This window comes from Amia ocellicauda, chromosome 13 (assembly GCF_036373705.1).
Source record: "Amia ocellicauda isolate fAmiCal2 chromosome 13, fAmiCal2.hap1, whole genome shotgun sequence".
Classification (NCBI taxonomy): domain Eukaryota; kingdom Metazoa; phylum Chordata; class Actinopteri; order Amiiformes; family Amiidae; genus Amia; species Amia ocellicauda.
The window spans coordinates 28,007,072-28,025,597 of record NC_089862.1 but is presented as its reverse complement, the minus strand read 5'-3'; the positions used below and the strand labels follow the sequence as shown (position 1 = coordinate 28,025,597).

Sequence of the window (18,526 nt, the reverse complement as noted above, 5' to 3'; positions counted from 1 at the left end):
GTTATTGTATAAATGAGAAACAGGGCCCAATGGTTAAAGAGCAAACATCCCTTGTATTAAGCATTGGCAAATATGCAACAATACTGTATAATCTTTAAATGTGAATATAGTGGACCTGTAGCACTTTGATGCTGCCTTCTACCCTTTGTAGGGCAGCTGTCTGGTAAAGTGGCCTTTTTCTATTGGGGAGAGTCTGTCTCTGAGACCTGTGGCCAATAACACCCCCTGCTGTTTCTGTGAAAAACAACCACAGGACGACTGTGGTGTGGAGGGCAGATGGGGCTGCGCTAACATTTCATTTGAGGGATGCAGTCTCCAGGGCATTGGTGATTTAGCCATGGCCTGCTGCGAGCCAGGAAGGCTTCTTGGTCTCGACCTAAATCAAAGAGAATTTGCTTAGTCTGGCTACCAACGGAGTTAGTCCATAGGCCACTGATACACACTGGGAACCCTGATGGAACAGTGGATCATCCGTGCCTGTTCAAGAATGGGCATTCTGGGATTTGGCCCTCTGCTGAAGTTCTACTGCAACTTAGTGTCACTGTGGTATAATCAGAGACATTAATGGTAGAAAAGGAATGAAGATTTATAATGTGCATTAATGAAACACTGTATACATCTATCCAACTATAAAATGATTTGCTCCACTACAATTATGATATACAACGTATAAGTATAAACGATATTCTAAATGTAATGTTTAGAGTCAAATAAGTAAATGACTAAATGCATAACTGGCCAAGCACTGCTGATGTCCTAGATGTTATTAGAAACACTTCAGAATAAGAAGCTACACATTTTTCACTTTTCAAAGGAAATAATATAAAATATTTTACCAGGCCGACTTTTTTGTTATTTATCTGTACTTGCCTTATCATCAACACAAATGTTTGAGACACAAGTAACAAATCTAGGTGTGATTATTGTGCAGGAATACATACTGCCCGGCAAATATATGCATTGGTGGCTCCAAAGCACCCCCTTGTGGTTTAGATGCTCTACAGGCATGTGAACAAATAGTACCATTGCTGGTCTCGAATGTTACATACCATTTCGCAATTCATTTAATTACTGAATGATTCCAACACTTTCAGGCTGTTTTTAAAAGCAGGAGATATCAAGATTGTGGAAGGTTAGTACAATAAGAGACATGTGGCATTGTATGTATAGTGCATATTTGTTTTTTAATTTAAATGAGCGTGCTACCGGCAGCAAAATTATGAGCAGTGAAGATGAAAACAAAAACATATAATAATCCATTCCCATTCATCTGCTTAATGAATGTCATAATGTGTGTTTCTGAATATGTATGGGAACAGTAAGTCATATAATTAAAACAGCAATCAGCCAGACATACTTAGAAGAGTGGATCATGACTGGACCCAGGAAACATGTCATTTCCTAGAGAAAATAAAATGACCAGGAAGATTAAATCAGTGTTGCAGGAACAGATGAAGACAGATATTTGTGAAATTCTCTACAGGATGCCTTTATCCAGCAGTGCCTCAACAACAACAAAAAAGCGATGTGTGCTACAAAACTGGTGGCAATTTATTTACCACACATATTTTTATATTGATGTGCTGTGCTTATAACAGATAAATGTGTATCTTAAAAAATAAAAGTAATATACTTCTTGGTACTATAAGGCACTTTTAAAAATGGGGAAAATAACAGTTTGTTTCATTACTTTATTAGTGAGGCGTAACACAGTAATCAAGTTTATTACATGTTTTAAATATATATACATAATGATTTCAAAGACCAATTAAACAAAAGATTTCTTGACAATTATAAATAAAAGACAGTATTTCTTTCTTAGCATTGAGATTAGATAGTGTCTGTGTGCTTTGGCACATCCTGGACTTCTACTTTTAAAAATCAATAATACAAATTAAAATATATATATAAGCATCAAGCAACGGCTGAAGAGACCTGCCTCACTGACTGTCTAGACTACGAGTTATTTCACACACAGGGAGGAGAATAGCGACACCCTGAGCCCCTTAATGCCTCTATATCTGCATATTATTGATGTGCAGTAGTGTGTGAGCTATATCTCAAATTGAAAAACTATATTCATTAGCCATTAAAAGCAGAACTCCAGAACATGAGCAAGCAAACAATCTTAGTACTAATAAGGAGAGAAAGGCTTTTTGTTTATAAATTCAAAATCTTGACAAAGGTGTGGGGACTGAAACGTCAGCATTGTACTCAACCAAAATGACTGGAGAGGAGTTTAAGCGTGTGTGGAGGAGATTGCTTCTTGTTCTCACTAAATTCAGTTGACCTTTTTTTTGTTTTTTGTATTGGATGAACAGAATATAGACATTTCAGTATCATGTTTTCATTGAAATTACTGGATTCTAATAAGAAATTGTGCGTTGCACACATTCTTGCTACGGCAACATCCTTAAAACAAATACCTTAAAATAAACATTAGGTTTCCATGTCATTTTATTTTTTAAACTGCTTGTGGTGTGTCCGAGTGTTTCCATTTGTACTGCATGTCCCAGGTCCTGAGCGGTATAACATTGGTCTTTGAGTATATCCAGAAGTGAAGAAGGAATGTCTGATGTCAGTGCTTTTTTTTTTTTTTTTTTTTTTGCTTGCAATGAAATACCTCTGTGTGCAATGTCAATGTTGTTGAGAATTTAGTCAGTCCAGGTAAAATTTAGTTTTTTGCAGGAGTGGCGTTTCCTTTGACAGTCTTCTTCAGATGATGGTAATTTGGGAGGATCTTCATTAGGAAATCGAGCTGGAGTGTTTGAGGCTGATGTGAGAGAAATTAATGTATGAATTAATAAATACATTAAAATCCTCAAAATCTTTCCTACTGTCCACATATATGATTAAAGGTCAACAGCATGAAAAGAGTACACAAATTAAAATATACATTTTATTATTATTATAAAAGTGTATAATTATGTAGGAAAATCACTTCTTGGTTCTGATTTAAAACCTGGGAGAATATTAAAAAGGGCATTATGCAAACTCAAATCTTCTTTAGGAATCTACAGGTGGCTAGGGCAGGGGTGGAGGAAGTCACCCAACTACAACTCAAAACCTACTGGTAAAGCTGAGAGGGTCAGAAGGCAGCACCTACCTGTGGTCTCTCTGTCTGCACGCGCCGCATACATCCGGAGCCATAGATGACCGTGTTCTCTGGAATGAGCTCACAAGTATTCACCTGGCAGCAGGCTCCAATGATACAACCACTAGTAAGGATTACATTCCTACCTACTTCAGCTGGATGGAGAGAGAGAGAGAGAGAATTTTTTTAAATGGTAACATTATCTCTCTCAATAGTTGCAATATGGTTCAGTAGGAGTTACACAGCCCACTCTTGGAGTTCACTAAACAAACAAGAGCCGCACAGACCTAACAGTGTGATATCTGGAGGAGACGGGAGGCAAATTAGAATATTAATCTATTAAAAGAATATTTGATTATTTGAACTGAGTATTATGGGGGATTAGAGTTGTGCTCAGTGGGTAGTTTAGCACTTAAAACAGAAAGTTCCTGCTTTACTTCGATCCGATAATAACTTTTCAAACACTGCACTAATTTCGTCACACCCAACCCTGCATGAGATGTGAAATTAATATTGAAAGGCCCCGCCCCCAAAATAACAAAACTGTAGGGTGTTCAATTCATTGTCTTTTGGGTCGGTTGGCTTAAAGCATATATGTGGAACATGTGGCATATTTTATATTCCATCCCATGTCACACTATCCAAGTTTTAGAAGACATCTATTGAAGAAGTTATTTGGCACAGACTGGCCTGCAAGAAAACTGGAGTTTTGAATAACCACTGTAAATCTTTCTTACCTTTGGACTCTATGACATTGTTATCCCCAATTTTCAAAGCCTGTGATTCTGTGTAGGTCAGTTAAGGAAAGCAGCCTTCTGTGTCTCAGCAAATGCTTAAAAAGCAAGGTAACAACGTAGCATTTTAAATAAGGGGTAGCTTTTGATTATACCTCTTTTTAATATAATTTTATGCATGAAAAAATAAATAAAAGGTTATAAATATCACAAATAGCAAAGCATCTTAAAACGGAAAATGGCCTAACCATGTGATGTAAATACTTGCAATCCTTCACCCCTCTTCAATAATAAATACATATATACATACTAAATACAGACACTCTCCCATATGGCATCTTCCTCTTCTCTATATGACACCCAGCATACTTTTGATACGATGATATTAATATTTACCTGAATATGGTCAGATAAAGCATTACAAAATCCACATTTGAGACTCCTTTACTATCTTATATTAAGTGAGTTACTCAAACCATCTCCAACATAGAGCATTCATCTCACATGGAAAGGATACTGCATCCGACTTCAAAGACATTGTTTGTTCCAATTGTCATCGTCTTGGGCTCCACACCTTCTGAGTCAGGCGTCATATTTTCAGGAAAGCTAATAAAGCAAATGACAGGGAACAATCAAATAGTGTCAAGAACATAATTTGTTCATAAAAGCATCAACTAGCACAGAAGATTCCTTACGCATTTCTAATCAGGGCCTGCTCTTCAATCAGGTTGCCTTCCCCAATAATGATGGGCCCTGCATCTGCCAAAATGCGAGCCTTGGGGTGGACCACTGTCCTTGGACCTGGGGGAGAGATGTATACAGGGTAAGACACAGAATTAAGTGAATTATTTTAATCATACTCTTTGTCAGGATACTCTGGATCTACAAGCACTTTCTACTGCTCAAGCAAAGAAAGCAAGAGGTGTCTTTGGTGCATATTACATTTGTTACTAATCAGCTGTAATTTAAATGTTACATATATTTTAGTCAGTGAAAAAGGCAAGAATACAAGAACAAGAGATGTTAGTACCGAGATCATCGGTCTTCCACAGATTATTGGTTAGAGCAAGGCATACTGGACATTAGGTATTGAATAAGTTACCAGTAGACATTATGTATTTGAGAATGCTCTCAGTGGTTAGAAGAGAAAACAAAACAAAGCTGTATTTCACTTCCCCTTTGACCTACGACCTGTCAAAGGTTGACCTACATTTTCAAAATGGACCATGACAAGAAAAATCACCCTGGGGCTCAACTTAGCTACTACAAACATGTGCACCACCTTGTTCAATTTGTAAGTAATAGCAATTTAAATTAAACAATACCAGGAGCCTCTAATTCACTTTTGGCAAGTTTCCAGACAAGGGTGATGAGTTTCATTCAAACTTCAGCCCTACCCTTTACCTTGTAGGTGATACGGTTCTTAAAAAGATTGCTGTACGAACCTTAGTAACCAGTTTAAAAAATGTGTGAAAAAACCTTTGATTACAAGTCTCCCTGCTGATCATTAAACTCCTCTGAAATGTGAATATTTGCTATTTTTAACATGCTTACCATGTTTAACTCAAGTGAGGGGCTACTGAAACCCCCCCCAGTCGTTAATTTCAAAATATTTTACATAATACGTCTGTACTCGAATAGTAAATAACCCAGATCTTCCATTCAAAACTATTTTAATAATCACGAAATAAACACATGAAACTTACCAATAGTAACATCACCTCTTATTTCGCTTTCCACACAAACCACTGCTCCAGCTGCAATCTTTGCACTACAATCAGAACAAACGGAAAAAAAAATAAACGCCGTTTATTATAAAATTATATATATAGCAGATTGATCATAAACAATACATTTACAGATCACTGGATTATAAAAGATGCACAAATCCTGCATTTTATTAACTGCCTAAACAGATACGAGATCTATGATGCTTACTTGTAAATGCTGCAAAATAATACATTAATTTAATTGATTGCACAGGAAACCGAAACAGTAAACTAAAAAGGTGAATTCTGAGCAACCATTTAATTCATTACATCCATCGTCCGAAGCAAATTTGGGTGTTGGCTGCCGTCATTATTCACTTGTTTTATATGTTTATTTTTAGAAAAATGCATGTACTAATTTAACAAAGAACAGCCTATGGCGTTCCTGTTAGTAATAATAATAAAAAAAAAAACACTATAACAAAAACATCGACAACGGATAAAAAAAAATCTGCACTCTCTCTGTTTTACCTTCTCTGCATTATTTGTTTTGTGTTGATATCCGCCATCTTGGATTCAATCGAAGTATCCACGGTCGATTGAGACGCCTTTGACGTCACTGGAGCGACTAGGCGCTGTTTGATTGCGCGGCTGTCGTGTTGCAGACCAGATTGAATGTTTATGTTCAATTATTTTTTATGCTGCCACCTGGTGTATATGTGTAGACAGACCAAACAATGGTAGACCACAACTTTCAAAGGTTTTATTTATTTATTATTTATTTCATTTAATTAGTACCAGTATGGAGGCTGCAGTTCAATAAACATGCATTTTTTCTAAAGCATTTCCTACGCAGATTAAAAAATCACATATTTTACGTTATTATTTTATATGATTCAGGCCTAGGCATGAGCCACTCTTTTAATATGCAATTGTTAACACTGTTATTGAATAGATTCACAGTTTATTGCACATTGTCAATTTTCACAAATCAATCCACCCTGGTTTCAAACGTGACACAGAATTTCAAGACCCAGAGGGAGTGTAAGGGCAAGACAAGAGAAGCATCAATGTTCAGAGGAAAGGACAGGAGAGGGCACATATAAGCCTTATAGTGAGAGGAAACCTAAATGATTGTCTGGAAAGCCCAGAGAGACCAAGAGGTGGCAGTATGATTGGGATTGGATCCAACCCTATGATTGCAACAAAGTGCCATGGTGTGGGCAGCACCTCAGTTTCACATTTCACCTGAATCACACTTCCCTCCAGCTTGGTTTCCCTTGTTACCACAGGGGTGCATTGGTTTGGAAATCCTGATCTTTGGGGAGCAGTGCCACCTAGTGTTTCTCCAGCATGCCTTACTTCTAGCAGCAGCTTTATATTTCCTTCATGATACTCATCCAAAATACAAATCACACCCACTCTGGCTTAACATCTGAGATGTGGTAAGTCAGGCTTTAGGATGGTATATCTGTTTGCTGTAAATCATGTTAATTGGTTGTCCTGCCTCTGTTTGAAATAAGACGGAAAATAAAAGAGCCCAATTACTTGGATGAGGCAGTAACAGCTGCTGCCAAATAATGTAGGTTGTTATCACGACGCAATATGCCAAATTATCTCTGTGGTTTGCAGCGTCCAGCACATTTATCACAATCATGTCATGCTGTGTTTTCTTTACAACATCTGCTCCAGTCTCTCTGAATATTATTGTGTTAATGGCTATGTCACGCCTGCACAGAAGGGCTGTGCTTTGGAAGTTATACCCCAAAATAAATAGCTCTGTATGCTTTGCTTTTAGATATTTTCCAAACAAAAGGCATATTTGTTACAGCACACATCAATACCAAGTCTAACAGATGAGACATTACTAAAGCAAACCATGGTAGATAACAATAAAGGTGTCAGCTGAAAGTTGTTTTACAATTGTTTACAACCTTTTTTCTTTTTCATTTTGCTCAATTGGCTGTAATACACAAGTTCTTGTTGTCTAGAATGGATGGCTGAGTGAGGTTTGAAAGTAATATTTTGATTCTTTTGCTGCCTATTGCTGTCCAAATAATCCCATCTGTTCCCAAGGGTGACTCATTTGCTTACAGTATTGCTGTGTGAACAAAAGCTCAAGAATACAATTGTGAGCACTCAGAACTGCCAGTGAAACGTTTACCATACAATTTCATTGAAATTATATAGCAAGCATTTTAGATGGTTGTGCTATTAGAATTTAACATTGTGCACTCATCTTCCAAAATAATAATAATAATAATGAGCATTGAAACTAAACCAGCATTGTGTATTAACTTTTTTTCTTTTGGTGTGACCTATGATGTTTTACTCATTCCTTTAATTAAGGCTTTCTAGCAGACCAAAATTAAAACAGTCACTTTCCTTTCTCCAACTGGTTAATAATAAACCTCACAACCATAGCCCTATAAACACACTGATATAATTTCATTTGAAAACATTGAAATTGTGATATGCCATGAGATAATCAGAACAGCCAGAAGCAATTGCAACATGACAGAGTGTAGAACTCAGTCTGGGGTGGTGCCCTGCCCAACAGTCCAGTTGGCCCATGTCCCAACCAACTGGAAGCAAGGTCCAAAATAGCCAAGCAGGCATGTGGGCAGAATGACAGACACATTCCCACAGAGTTATGGACCATGTGACAATCATAAATACAACTATGACAGAAAGAATTAGAACTATTGACCCATTTGAACATTACTTAAGCATCTCCAAAGAAAATGCCTCATAGAATATATTTTGTTGCCACTTGACTGCAAAATCTTCTCATACAAATACCCCTCCCTCCCGCTCTTAACAAAAACAGTTTAGCACTTTCTCTGGGCCGACTGTCACAGTTTTTTGTTTTGTTTTTTGTAGTATTCATTTCAGTCAGGAACATTTCCCAGAGTATATTTATAACAGTTGCACCATTATAGTAAGTTCATCCCATAACACATCAATGAGGATGCCAGGGCATCAATTTCCAATCTTTCTCATGGAAATGATTCAGTTTGAAACAACAAATCTTCCTGAGGGTTGCAAATTAGGTCATGACGTCATGGTTAGATTAAAGGAAAAACTATTAATCTCAAGGAAAAAGAAGAACAAACAACAACAACAACAACAAAAGTAGCCAAGGAGAAAATGATGTGGATAATGGCAAGAATACATTTGTCTTATGCTGAAGACAATGATAATGATATATTTACACTGTCACTCTTGCTAAATCATACGTCAGTGTCATATTATACCCTCTGGAAGGCAACTAGCAGGTGGAGTATTTATTTTGTCAGAAAAACTGAATATACACACATAGATGCATACATGCACACATTGGCGTTCAAAATAATACATCTAAACAGTCTATACCCGCATCAGTTTTTTGTATCTCAATAATGCGATAAATCAAAGGCTAGACCTGTGGATTGCAATTAACAAACTTCTACCCTGTCAGATTTTGATTTATAAGTAGTAGAAAGTGGCTTTAGACAATAATCTCTAATAAACCACAATAGAGTACAAGTTTGTACTTTGCTAAATTCTTGATTGGGTTTAGCCCATATTGTGACTCTTTCTCACTAAGAGATCATGTACAAAGTCTCCCCCATTGTGATAAGAGTGGAATTCATCCCCTCCCCAGTTCTGATGACCTATTGACTCTGAAGTCTTTCATTAAGGACCTGTAGCTTTGGCAAGTCGAGATAAGTGAGGGAGCAGGGATGTGTGAACTGAAAAGCTGCTCTCTGATTAGAAAACAAGACATTCTGCCACACAATTGTAAGTTAAATATAGAAAGTGATTAGACAGACACTCATTGTTCTCAGTCCTGTTGAAGAAGATTATGCTCTTAATATGGAATGCTATTTGACATCCCTCCCTGTATTTGGTGCTCGGAAGCTATATAAGCGATTGTCATAGTTATTCTCTTTTTGGCTAAGTACTTTCCACACAGACACATCATTTTAAATCACTGAGGACAGACAGGCAGAGCAGTAGCTGGTCTCTTTCAAGAGCTGGACAGCTGTACCAAAATGTCACCTGCACAACATAATGATCACAAGAGCTTCTATAGCTTGTCCCAGCTTGTCCTGAGTGCTGGCCCTTTGTGTTTCTCACAGCCAAATCGGCACTCTAAAATTGCCTACTTTGAAGTGGAGATACTGGATGCTCGCACAAGGAAGCAAGTCTACGTCATAGACAAGGTAAAGCACTTCACAGTTCAAGATTTTAACTCTGTAATGTTACTTAAACTTTCGTAGAAAGATACTTCTAAACTTTTTAGTTACGCATCACAAAATACCTGATAAGAATTCACAAGACAGTGTGAACTGTATTAAGGAACAGAAGTAATCATGGTGATTTAACACCCAGGGAGCCTAGTCCTATAAATTGCCTATAAAAGTGCCTCTGGAAATTGTCATAACCCACAAAATACATTTTGCATTTTCATAATTTTATTTGATAGATTTTTTACTATGCTTTCATGAAATAAACCTTTTCATATGTAAACAATTTTCTGATTTCATCCTATTTTGCAGTTTTGTGTTGTTTTATGAAGCAGAAAAAAATTTCTATGTCTGAGCAGAAAATACAGTGCTTTCTCATATTATCCTACTAATAGCTAGACAGATTTAATTGGCTACTTAATAAATAATTATTTAATGAATATAGGCCAGTGCAGCATGCATTTTTGCTACAATGCCTGATGTTTCTTAATCATGTATTAATTTGTGTCCAGTCTTCATTGTTTATGCAGAGTGAATGACTCATCTAGGTTTATGGTTCTAATACAACAAAAGCAACCAAATAGCTCATACTGCTTCTTCATATGCAAGCTTTCCATTCACTGTACATAAATGTTTTATAGATAGTATGTGACAATCTGAATACTCATGTAAAATCCTTACAACAAATATTTCCATTCCATTGATTAATTGTGAAATTCTAGTAGTATAAGAAGCAGGTGTCTTTGTGTTTTAATTAGGCACTGTTGTTGTCTGAAGATCATTAATCTGTAAACAAAATGAAAGCAATGGGTTCAGACAGTGGTTCTACTTCAGTCTGAATTCAGTCTAAATCCAGCATGACAGGTTAATTCACAAATAGGGAAATTGTAGTATCGTCAAAGACTATATTGTTTTTGTCAATGTAGCATACATACTGTATATGAGCAATTTATATTGGAATTTTCCGCCTCAATATATATCCAATGCAAAGCATACTTGAAAGAAAAGTGTGTGCTTGCAGAAAATATGCATTAGATAGTGCTGGAAAGTAAAACTCTTTATATACTCAGAGAGCAGGCTTGGCACAGACAGCTTCGTTATTAGCTGCCCCTTACTGCCCCCTTGTCAATGTGCCTCAACCAGCTTGCCTTGGAGGACCAACCATATTGGGGGGTGAGAGGGTAATTAAGTCTTCATGACCATAAATCCTAGACCTCACGTATTGACATTGCTTAGTTTTGTGTGAACGAATCTCAGATGAACTTGTTAAGGGAACTCCTGCTAACTCCTGATGTAAATTAGGTTCTGCGACTGGGAATTACTTTCCCAAAAAGTAGTGGAATGAACCATGCTGAGGTATCCTTTTAAAGTACTTAGTTCAGGTAAGTGTCAGTTGCATTAACTGATATTAGCAGCTGCCCTAATTGGATTAAATGCATTTTGGAGCTTAGCTACATTAAGGTCCTTTGGGGTTAATTGTACTAACTTACTTAAGTGTTGCTACTGTGAGAGATTCTTCTCCCACATGTTACAGGAACTGCCATGTATAGCCTCACAGTATAATGTTCCAGAAATAAATATATATATATATATACTCACCTAAAGGATTATTAGGAACACCTGTTCAATTTCTCATTAATGCAATTATCTAACCAACCAATCACATGGCAGTTGCTTCAATGCATTTAGGGGTGTGGTCCTGGTCAAGACAATCTCCTGAACTCCAAACTGAATGTCTGAATGGGAAAGAAAGGTGATTTAAGCAATTTTGAGCGTGGCATGGTTGTTGGTGCCAGACGGGCCGGTCTGAGTATTTCACAATCTGCTCAGTTACTGGGATTTTCACACACAACCATTTCAAGGGTTTACAAAGAATGGTGTGAAAAGGGAAAAACATCCAGTATGCGGCAGTCCTGTGGGCGAAAATGCCTTGTTGATGCTAGAGGTCAGAGGAGAATGGGCCGACTGATTCAAGCTGATAGAAGAGCAACTTTGACTGAAATAACCACTCGTTACAACCGAGGTATGCAGCAAAGCATTTGTGAAGCCACAACACGTACAACCTTGAGGCGGATGGGCTACAACAGCAGAAGACCCCACCGGGTACCACTCATCTCTACTACAAATAGGAAAAAGAGGCTACAATTTGCACAAGCTCACCAAAATTGGACAGTTGAAGACTGGAAAAATGTTGCCTGGTCTGATGAGTCTCGATTTCTGTTGAGACATTCAGATGGTAGAGTCAGAATTTGGCGTAAACAGAATGAGAACATGGATCCATCATGCCTTGTTACCACTGTGCAGGCTGGTGGTGGTGGTGTAATGGTGTGGGGGATGTTTTCTTGGCACACTTTAGGCCCCTTAGTGCCAATTGGGCATCGTTTAAATGCCATGGCCTACCTGAGCATTGTTTCTGACCATGTCCATCCCTTTATGACCACCATGTACCCATCCTCTGATGGCTACTTCCAGCAGGATAATGCACCATGTCACAAAGGTCGAATCATTTCAAATTGGTTTCTTGAACATGACAATGAGTTCACTGTACTAAACTGGCCCCCACAGTCACCAGATTTCAACCCAATATAGCATCTTTGGGATGTGGTGGAACAGGAGCTTCGTGCCCTGGATGTGCATCCCACAAATCTCCATCAACTGCAAGATGCTATCCTATCAATATGGGCCAACATTTCTAAAGAATGCTTTCAGCACCTTGTTGAATCAATGCCACGTAGAATTAAGGCGGTTCTGAAGGCGAAAGGGGGTCAAACACAGTATTAGTATGGTGTTCCTAATAATCCTTTAGGTGAGTGTATATATATATATATATATATATATATATATCTGACATAAACTGTTCTTAGCTGTGGGTGTGTATAACCAATCCTTGTCTAATGGTATTTTATAAAATACATATAATGATAGTTGTTGGCCTCAGGACTGACCCAGTAGCAATCCAAAAGAGGTATGTATGATTTTTTATTTTTTTATTTCAGATTTTCCAAATGTTTTATCTTTTTTTTTTTTTGAGAATTGAATTGAGCTATTTGAATTCAGACTGCCTGTGATCTGCCTCTTACAAGTAGGATGGATACACACTAGGTCTAGGTCCACACAAGAGTGGTAACTCTGGTATGAGTGTTACAATGCAATTAGTGTTTATTACCAAATCCAATTTTAGTCTTACAAAAAAGCCCAACCCTAATACAAATTTCTAATCCTAATCACCAATAAGATAGTCAGGGAGGAATACATGCATGTTCATTTACATTTCAATCATCCATGTATGAATTCACCATAGATGCTAATATCAGGATAAAACAAAATCAGTGTTCATTAGACTTTTAGATAACTATGACAAATTATCCTTCTCCTGGGTTGCTACCAGCACAGTTCAGGAGATTAATCTCTAATTCTCAGAGACCCCAGGACAATTCTTATTGGTTAACAACCCTGTATAAAAAGGAGGGTATTGTTGGTATAATAAAAAAAATACAGAGCCTCTTCTTGTCACAAAGACACCTAAGAAGATTAAATCAGGCACAATACCCATGCAATGATGTGGATAATTTCCAGCAGGATTTAAGATTCACTTTTTATGTCTGCAAGCAAAGATGTGGTTTGCAGCATTTTATGCAGCCACTTTTAAGATTTTAAGACTTTTGTTCAAGTAATTGGGGCTCATTATGAACATGAGCTTGTTACAGTGAGGGAAAAAAGTATTTGATCCCCTGCTGATTTTGTATGTTTGCCCACTGACGAAGAAATGATCAGTCTATCATTTTAATGGTAGGTGTATTTTAACAGTGAGAGACAGAATAACAACAAAAAAATCCAGAAAAACGCATTTCAAAAAAGTTATACATTGATTTGCATGTTAATGAGGGAAATAAGTATTTGACCCCTTCGACTTAGTACTTGGTGGCAAAACCCTTGTTGGCAATCACAGAGGTCAGACGTTTCTTGTAGTTGGCCACCAGGTTTGCACACATCTCAGGAGGGATTTTGTCCCACTCCTCTTTGCAGATCCTCTCCAAGTCATTAAGGTTTCGAGGCTGACGTTTGGCAACTCGAACCTTCAGCTCCCTCCACAGATTTTGTATGGGATTAAGGTCTGGAGACTGGCTAGGCCACTCCAGGACCTTAATGTGCTTCTTCTTGAGCCACTCTTTTGTTGCCTTGGCTGTGTGTTTTGGGTCATTGTCATGCTGGAATACCCATCCACGACCCATTTTCAATGCCCTGGCTGAGGGAAGGAGGTTCTCACCCAAGATTTGACAGTACATGGCCCCGTCTATCGTCCCTTTGATGCGGTGCAGTTGTCCTGTCCCCTTAGCAGAAAAACACCCCCAAAGCATAATGTTTCCACCTCCATGTTTGATGGTGGGGATGGTGTTCTTGGGTCATTCCTCCTCCTCCAAAGAGGGCGAGTTGAGTTGATGCCAAAGAGCTCGATTTTGGTCTCATCTGACCACAACACTTTCACCCAGTTCTCCTCTGAATCATTCAGATGTCATTGGCAAACTTCAGACGGGCCTGTACATGTGCTTTCTTGAGCAGGGGGACCTTGCGGGCGCTGCAGGATTTCAGTCCTTCACGGCGTAGTGTGTTACCAATTGTTTTCTTGGTGACTATGGTCCCAGCTGCCTTGAGATCATTAACAAGATCCTCCCGTGTAGTTCTGGGGAGGAACCGTTCTCATGATCATTGAAACTCCACGAGGTGAGATCTTGCATGGAGCCCCAGACTGAGGGAGACTGGCAGTTATTTTGTGTTTCTTCCATTTGCGAATAATCGCACCAACTGTTGTCACCTTCTCACCAAGCTGCTTGGCGATGGTCTTGTAGCCCATTCCAGCCTTGTGTAGGTCTACAATCTTGTCCCTGACATCCTTGGACAGCTCTTTGGTCTTGGCCATGGTGGAGAGTTTGGAATCTGATTGATTGATTGCTTCTGTGGACAGGTGTCTTTTATACAGGTAACGAGCTGAGATTAGGAGCACTCCCTTTAAGAGAGTGCTCCCAATCTCAGCTCATTACCTGTATAAAAGACACCTGGGAGCCAGAAATCTTGCTGATTGATAGGGGATCAAATACTTATTTCCCTCATTAACATGCAAATCAATTTATAACTTTTTTGAAATGCGTTTTTCTGGATTGTTTTGTTGTTATTCTGTCTCTCACTGTTAAAATACACCTACCATTAAAATTATAGACTGATCATCTCTTTGTCAGTGGGCAAACGTACAAAATCAGCAGGGGATCAAATACTTTTTTCCCTCACTGTATGTTGATGCAGTCACTCTGAATGCAGTAGAGTATATAAACCAGTGTTTTGGTGTAGCGGGTTTGTTGCTCTGCTGGGTGTGCCTGTGGTGGCGCAGTTTGAATTCGAGCAGGGTGTAGTGGGTTTGGATCCAATTCTTAATGGATTAATGTATGAATACAACAGGAACAATACTGTGGAATAATAATGAATATTTTATGCACTTCATATTAGTTCTGCTGTTATTCACATGTATAACAAGGTTTGGGTCAGGTTTTAAGGATAGTGTTACAGACTGGGTTTGGGGTTAGGGCTTATACATGCAACATCATGACTTTGTAGAAGTGCATGCTATTGCTGTGGGATTCATACATTCATTAATTAGAATTGGTGCCCATTATTGTAACATGTTACTTTTATTCAAACTTTTTCATCTATGATTGTATACTTCAGAATGGACTGAGACATACAACCTAGGGTTAGACCAAATCAAAATTTTGACCCACCCCTGAGTCACAAATTACAAACTTGTACATTATTGTTTTAATTTATAAATAATATAAAGTGGCTTCTAACAATAAACTAAACCGCAATAGGGTACGGATTTTTAATTTGCAATTCATGGGTAGGGGAAAGTTTTGATTTGGTCTAGCCCTTAGTTCTTTTGGAGAGTGAAATCAAGAAGGAAGAAGTGAGGAAGGATTAAAGAAGAGCATTGAAAGTCTTGAAAGGAGAGAATAGTCACATAAGGAATGGAAAGTGTGTGTGTGGCAGAGCAGCCCAAGCAAGAACTTTAAAGGGCAGCTACAAAGACTTCTCCACTTTCCGGGGGGTGGAGGGAAATGCTTTGTGATATTTTACTTTCTTGCTCAGGGAACACTGATGTATTTCAAGTCCCTGTCCATAGATTTTACCTCTCATTGAGTATTCTCTCTCTCAATCTCAGGTCAGACAAGAATGGAACTTGTCTCCTAGGGCACCACAGAAACCAAGACTACAATTAATATGTATTTCATATGCGCGATGCTTTGTTTGCCACCTGAACAGTAGGAGTGTATGATCAACGTCTTGAATTTGCCAACAACCTGCCTGGTTTTCCTTACTTTTATACTCCATTTCATATTCAATAAGGTCAAAAAGGCAACAAAAACAACAAAAAATAATAGAAAACAAATGAAAAGTTTCCTACTTCTACATAACCTGTGCATGTCAGATTTCTTTGGTCATTATTCTTAAGAAAATTAATTCTTACTTCAGTACACTCAGCACTCAAATTGACCTTTTGTTTAATTCTCTAAGGTCTACAAATCACCAAAAAACATTTTTATGAGAAAGTGCATGAATACGAAACAGACTATAATGAATGTTAATTTAAAACAAATTATTACTGTCCTACTATGACTTATTTTCAATATGCTTTTAAAGATTTGAAGCACTCATTGACAGATGACAGAATAATTAAAATCCTCTAGTTTAGTTCTTAGTCAATAAAAATAATTACAGTATAATGAAGCATTAATCTCACTCTGGTCACCCCAGTTGCTTGATATAAATGTTATATTATGTTCCATTGATGAAAACCTTTTCCGTAAAATGCAAGCAAAAGATTACCTCTACTGCATTTTGTATTGAGAAAGATTAAACATTTTCATCCAAATGTATGTTTATAAATCTGGTTCTTCTTTTCAAAGCTGTATCTCCATAACATATCCAGGGGACCCTATGACTTTCAGCAACAGCGTGTACACACCAGATGAATGCAAAATATGTATTCATAACTTCAAACAAATCATTTGAAAAGCACTATAGGAATATTAAACATTTCAATAATTATTTCTGCAGCTATACATTTTCTGCAACTGAACTATCCTTTCCTGTCTTCCAAACTGTGCTTTGACTGTGGTTCTGAAACTGTTTAAGGGTCAGAAACGTATGAAATTGTCTTTTGTTTTCCCCAATGCTGGACTAAAAAGCCTACTGAGCTGGCTGTAATTTATCCTAATTTACAACACTTTGACGGCAGTCGGACTGCAGATGGTTCTTCTATGGGTTAAACCTTAGACTCAGAGCCATTATATTTGATTAGTCAGTAATCTCCACAGCAACATGGTTGGCATAACAATGTGGAAAACCTTGGCTGTTCGCATGCTTATGATGTCTTTGTTCTTGAACTGTGTCTCGATCAAGGGCTGCAGTCACTCGTTACTGTTAATTTCTCCTTAGCCAAAATTAAATTATTCAGCTTTTAAGTGAGAATTTCTAATATGAAAGGCAGCTTATTAAAAACGTAAGCACTAGCTGTGATAAGAAATAGGAGCTGCAGAGAAGTTAGAGCTGTCATAATAATTAATGCTCATCTCTCCAGTATGTTGGCTCCTGGGACATTATGATTTATCAAGTAAAACATTTCAATGCACTCCATGAAGGCATAATATATGCAATTAAAATGGAGAAACATATGCCAGGATTTACTATAGTAAAATAAAGAATACCACCTAACAAATGAATAAACAAAGACATAGACAGACAGACATATAAATATATAGATAGAGAGATAGAAAGATAGATAGACAGCAAATCTAAGTATCAACTTTTCTGAGCATTAGTCACCATGAACACATAGCACAGCTCTTAACATGGGAAATATCCCAACAATTTGCACTTAATTGAGATCTATAGAGTCAACTTAAAGAACACTGCTGAAACATACAATTTTATATGGCTGTTAAAATCAAGTGTATGAGCGCAGCACATTTTCTGCAGCGTATGGATTTTGCTGGGTATTTTTTAAGCTTCTGTGAAGAAGTTGCAGGCTATCTATCAATCAGGGAAGGATAAATAAGTTACCTGGTAAAAGAAGACATTTTCAGCTCTTTTGCCTGTGGAGCACAGTTTATCCCTTACCATGGAAGCTAGTTTATTATTGCTCAGCCTCTAGGACCTCATCTCCTTGAATATACCCTTAAATCAAACCTTTATTGCATTTTTTCTTATTCAGTATAAGAGTGGAGGAATATTAAAGTGTTGCCGTTCAGGAGCAAATTAATATAATTTCTACTGTTTTAGAGCCACTGACCTCGGGTAATCATGCAAGTGTCAAAGGGTGTTTATTTCATTGCTTCCTGAATTACTTTGTTTACCAGTAACAGAACATATCATTTTTAAACAGTCAAATGCCAGACTAATGGAAGCTTAGTGTCCAAGCTTTACGTTTTGAAACTTAATATAAACTAAAATCAGATATTTCACATTGTAATCTTCTCTAAATCAAAAGAACCAAAACTGAAAACAAACAAAGCAAAACAAAATAATATCCCATAGGCAAGATCCATTGTTGTGATGCTTTAAAGAACACACTTATTATTACATTTTTTTTTCAAAAAACGAATCCATCAAAGACTCAAGCAATTCATTTTTTAAATGATTATTATGATCCCTTATAAAACTCCATGATGTAAATCACTCCACTGCTTGAGAATATCTATTTAGCTA

General features: G+C 37.5%; 2 protein-coding genes across 3 annotated transcripts in view; one reads left to right on the top strand and one right to left on the bottom strand.

Annotated features, from left to right (window-relative positions):
* Positions 1-1,677: 1,677 nt before the first annotated feature.
* Positions 1,678-6,173, bottom strand: dctn6 (dynactin subunit 6). The gene is made up of 7 exons (XM_066720400.1): positions 6,069-6,173; positions 5,535-5,599; positions 4,524-4,629; positions 4,346-4,434; positions 3,832-3,879; positions 3,107-3,249; positions 1,678-2,773 (listed from the first exon to the last, which is right to left on the bottom strand). Exons 1-7 carry the CDS (start codon positions 6,104-6,106, stop codon positions 2,675-2,677), a joined length of 588 nt encoding a protein of 195 aa, XP_066576497.1. The 5' UTR covers positions 6,107-6,173; the 3' UTR covers positions 1,678-2,674.
* Positions 6,174-9,378: 3,205 nt separating this feature from the next.
* LOC136766687 (trans-2,3-enoyl-CoA reductase-like) overlaps positions 9,379-18,526 on the top strand; it is a 42,262-nt gene continuing 33,114 nt past the window's right edge. The window contains exon 1 of one of the 2 annotated variants that reach the window (XM_066720397.1): positions 9,379-9,745. In XM_066720397.1, the coding sequence (XP_066576494.1) occupies positions 9,575-9,745 (171 nt within the window). In that variant the 5' untranslated portion in view covers positions 9,379-9,574. The remainder of the gene's footprint in view (positions 9,746-18,526) is intronic. The other variant, XM_066720396.1, reaches the window with a different exon arrangement.

Excerpts from the sequence above, each read along its gene's own strand:
- dctn6 (XM_066720400.1), bottom strand. The coding sequence starts at position 6,106 with ATGGCGGATATCAACACAAAACAAATAATGCAGAGAAG. Across the intron at positions 4,435-4,523 it reads CAGGCCCTGATTAGAAATGC|CTTTCCTGAAAATATGACGC; the intron begins GTAAGGAATCTT and ends TTGCTTTATTAG. Across the intron at positions 3,880-4,345 it reads TGTCTTTGAAGTCGGATGCA|AATCACAGGCTTTGAAAATT; the intron begins GTATCCTTTCCA and ends TGACCTACACAG.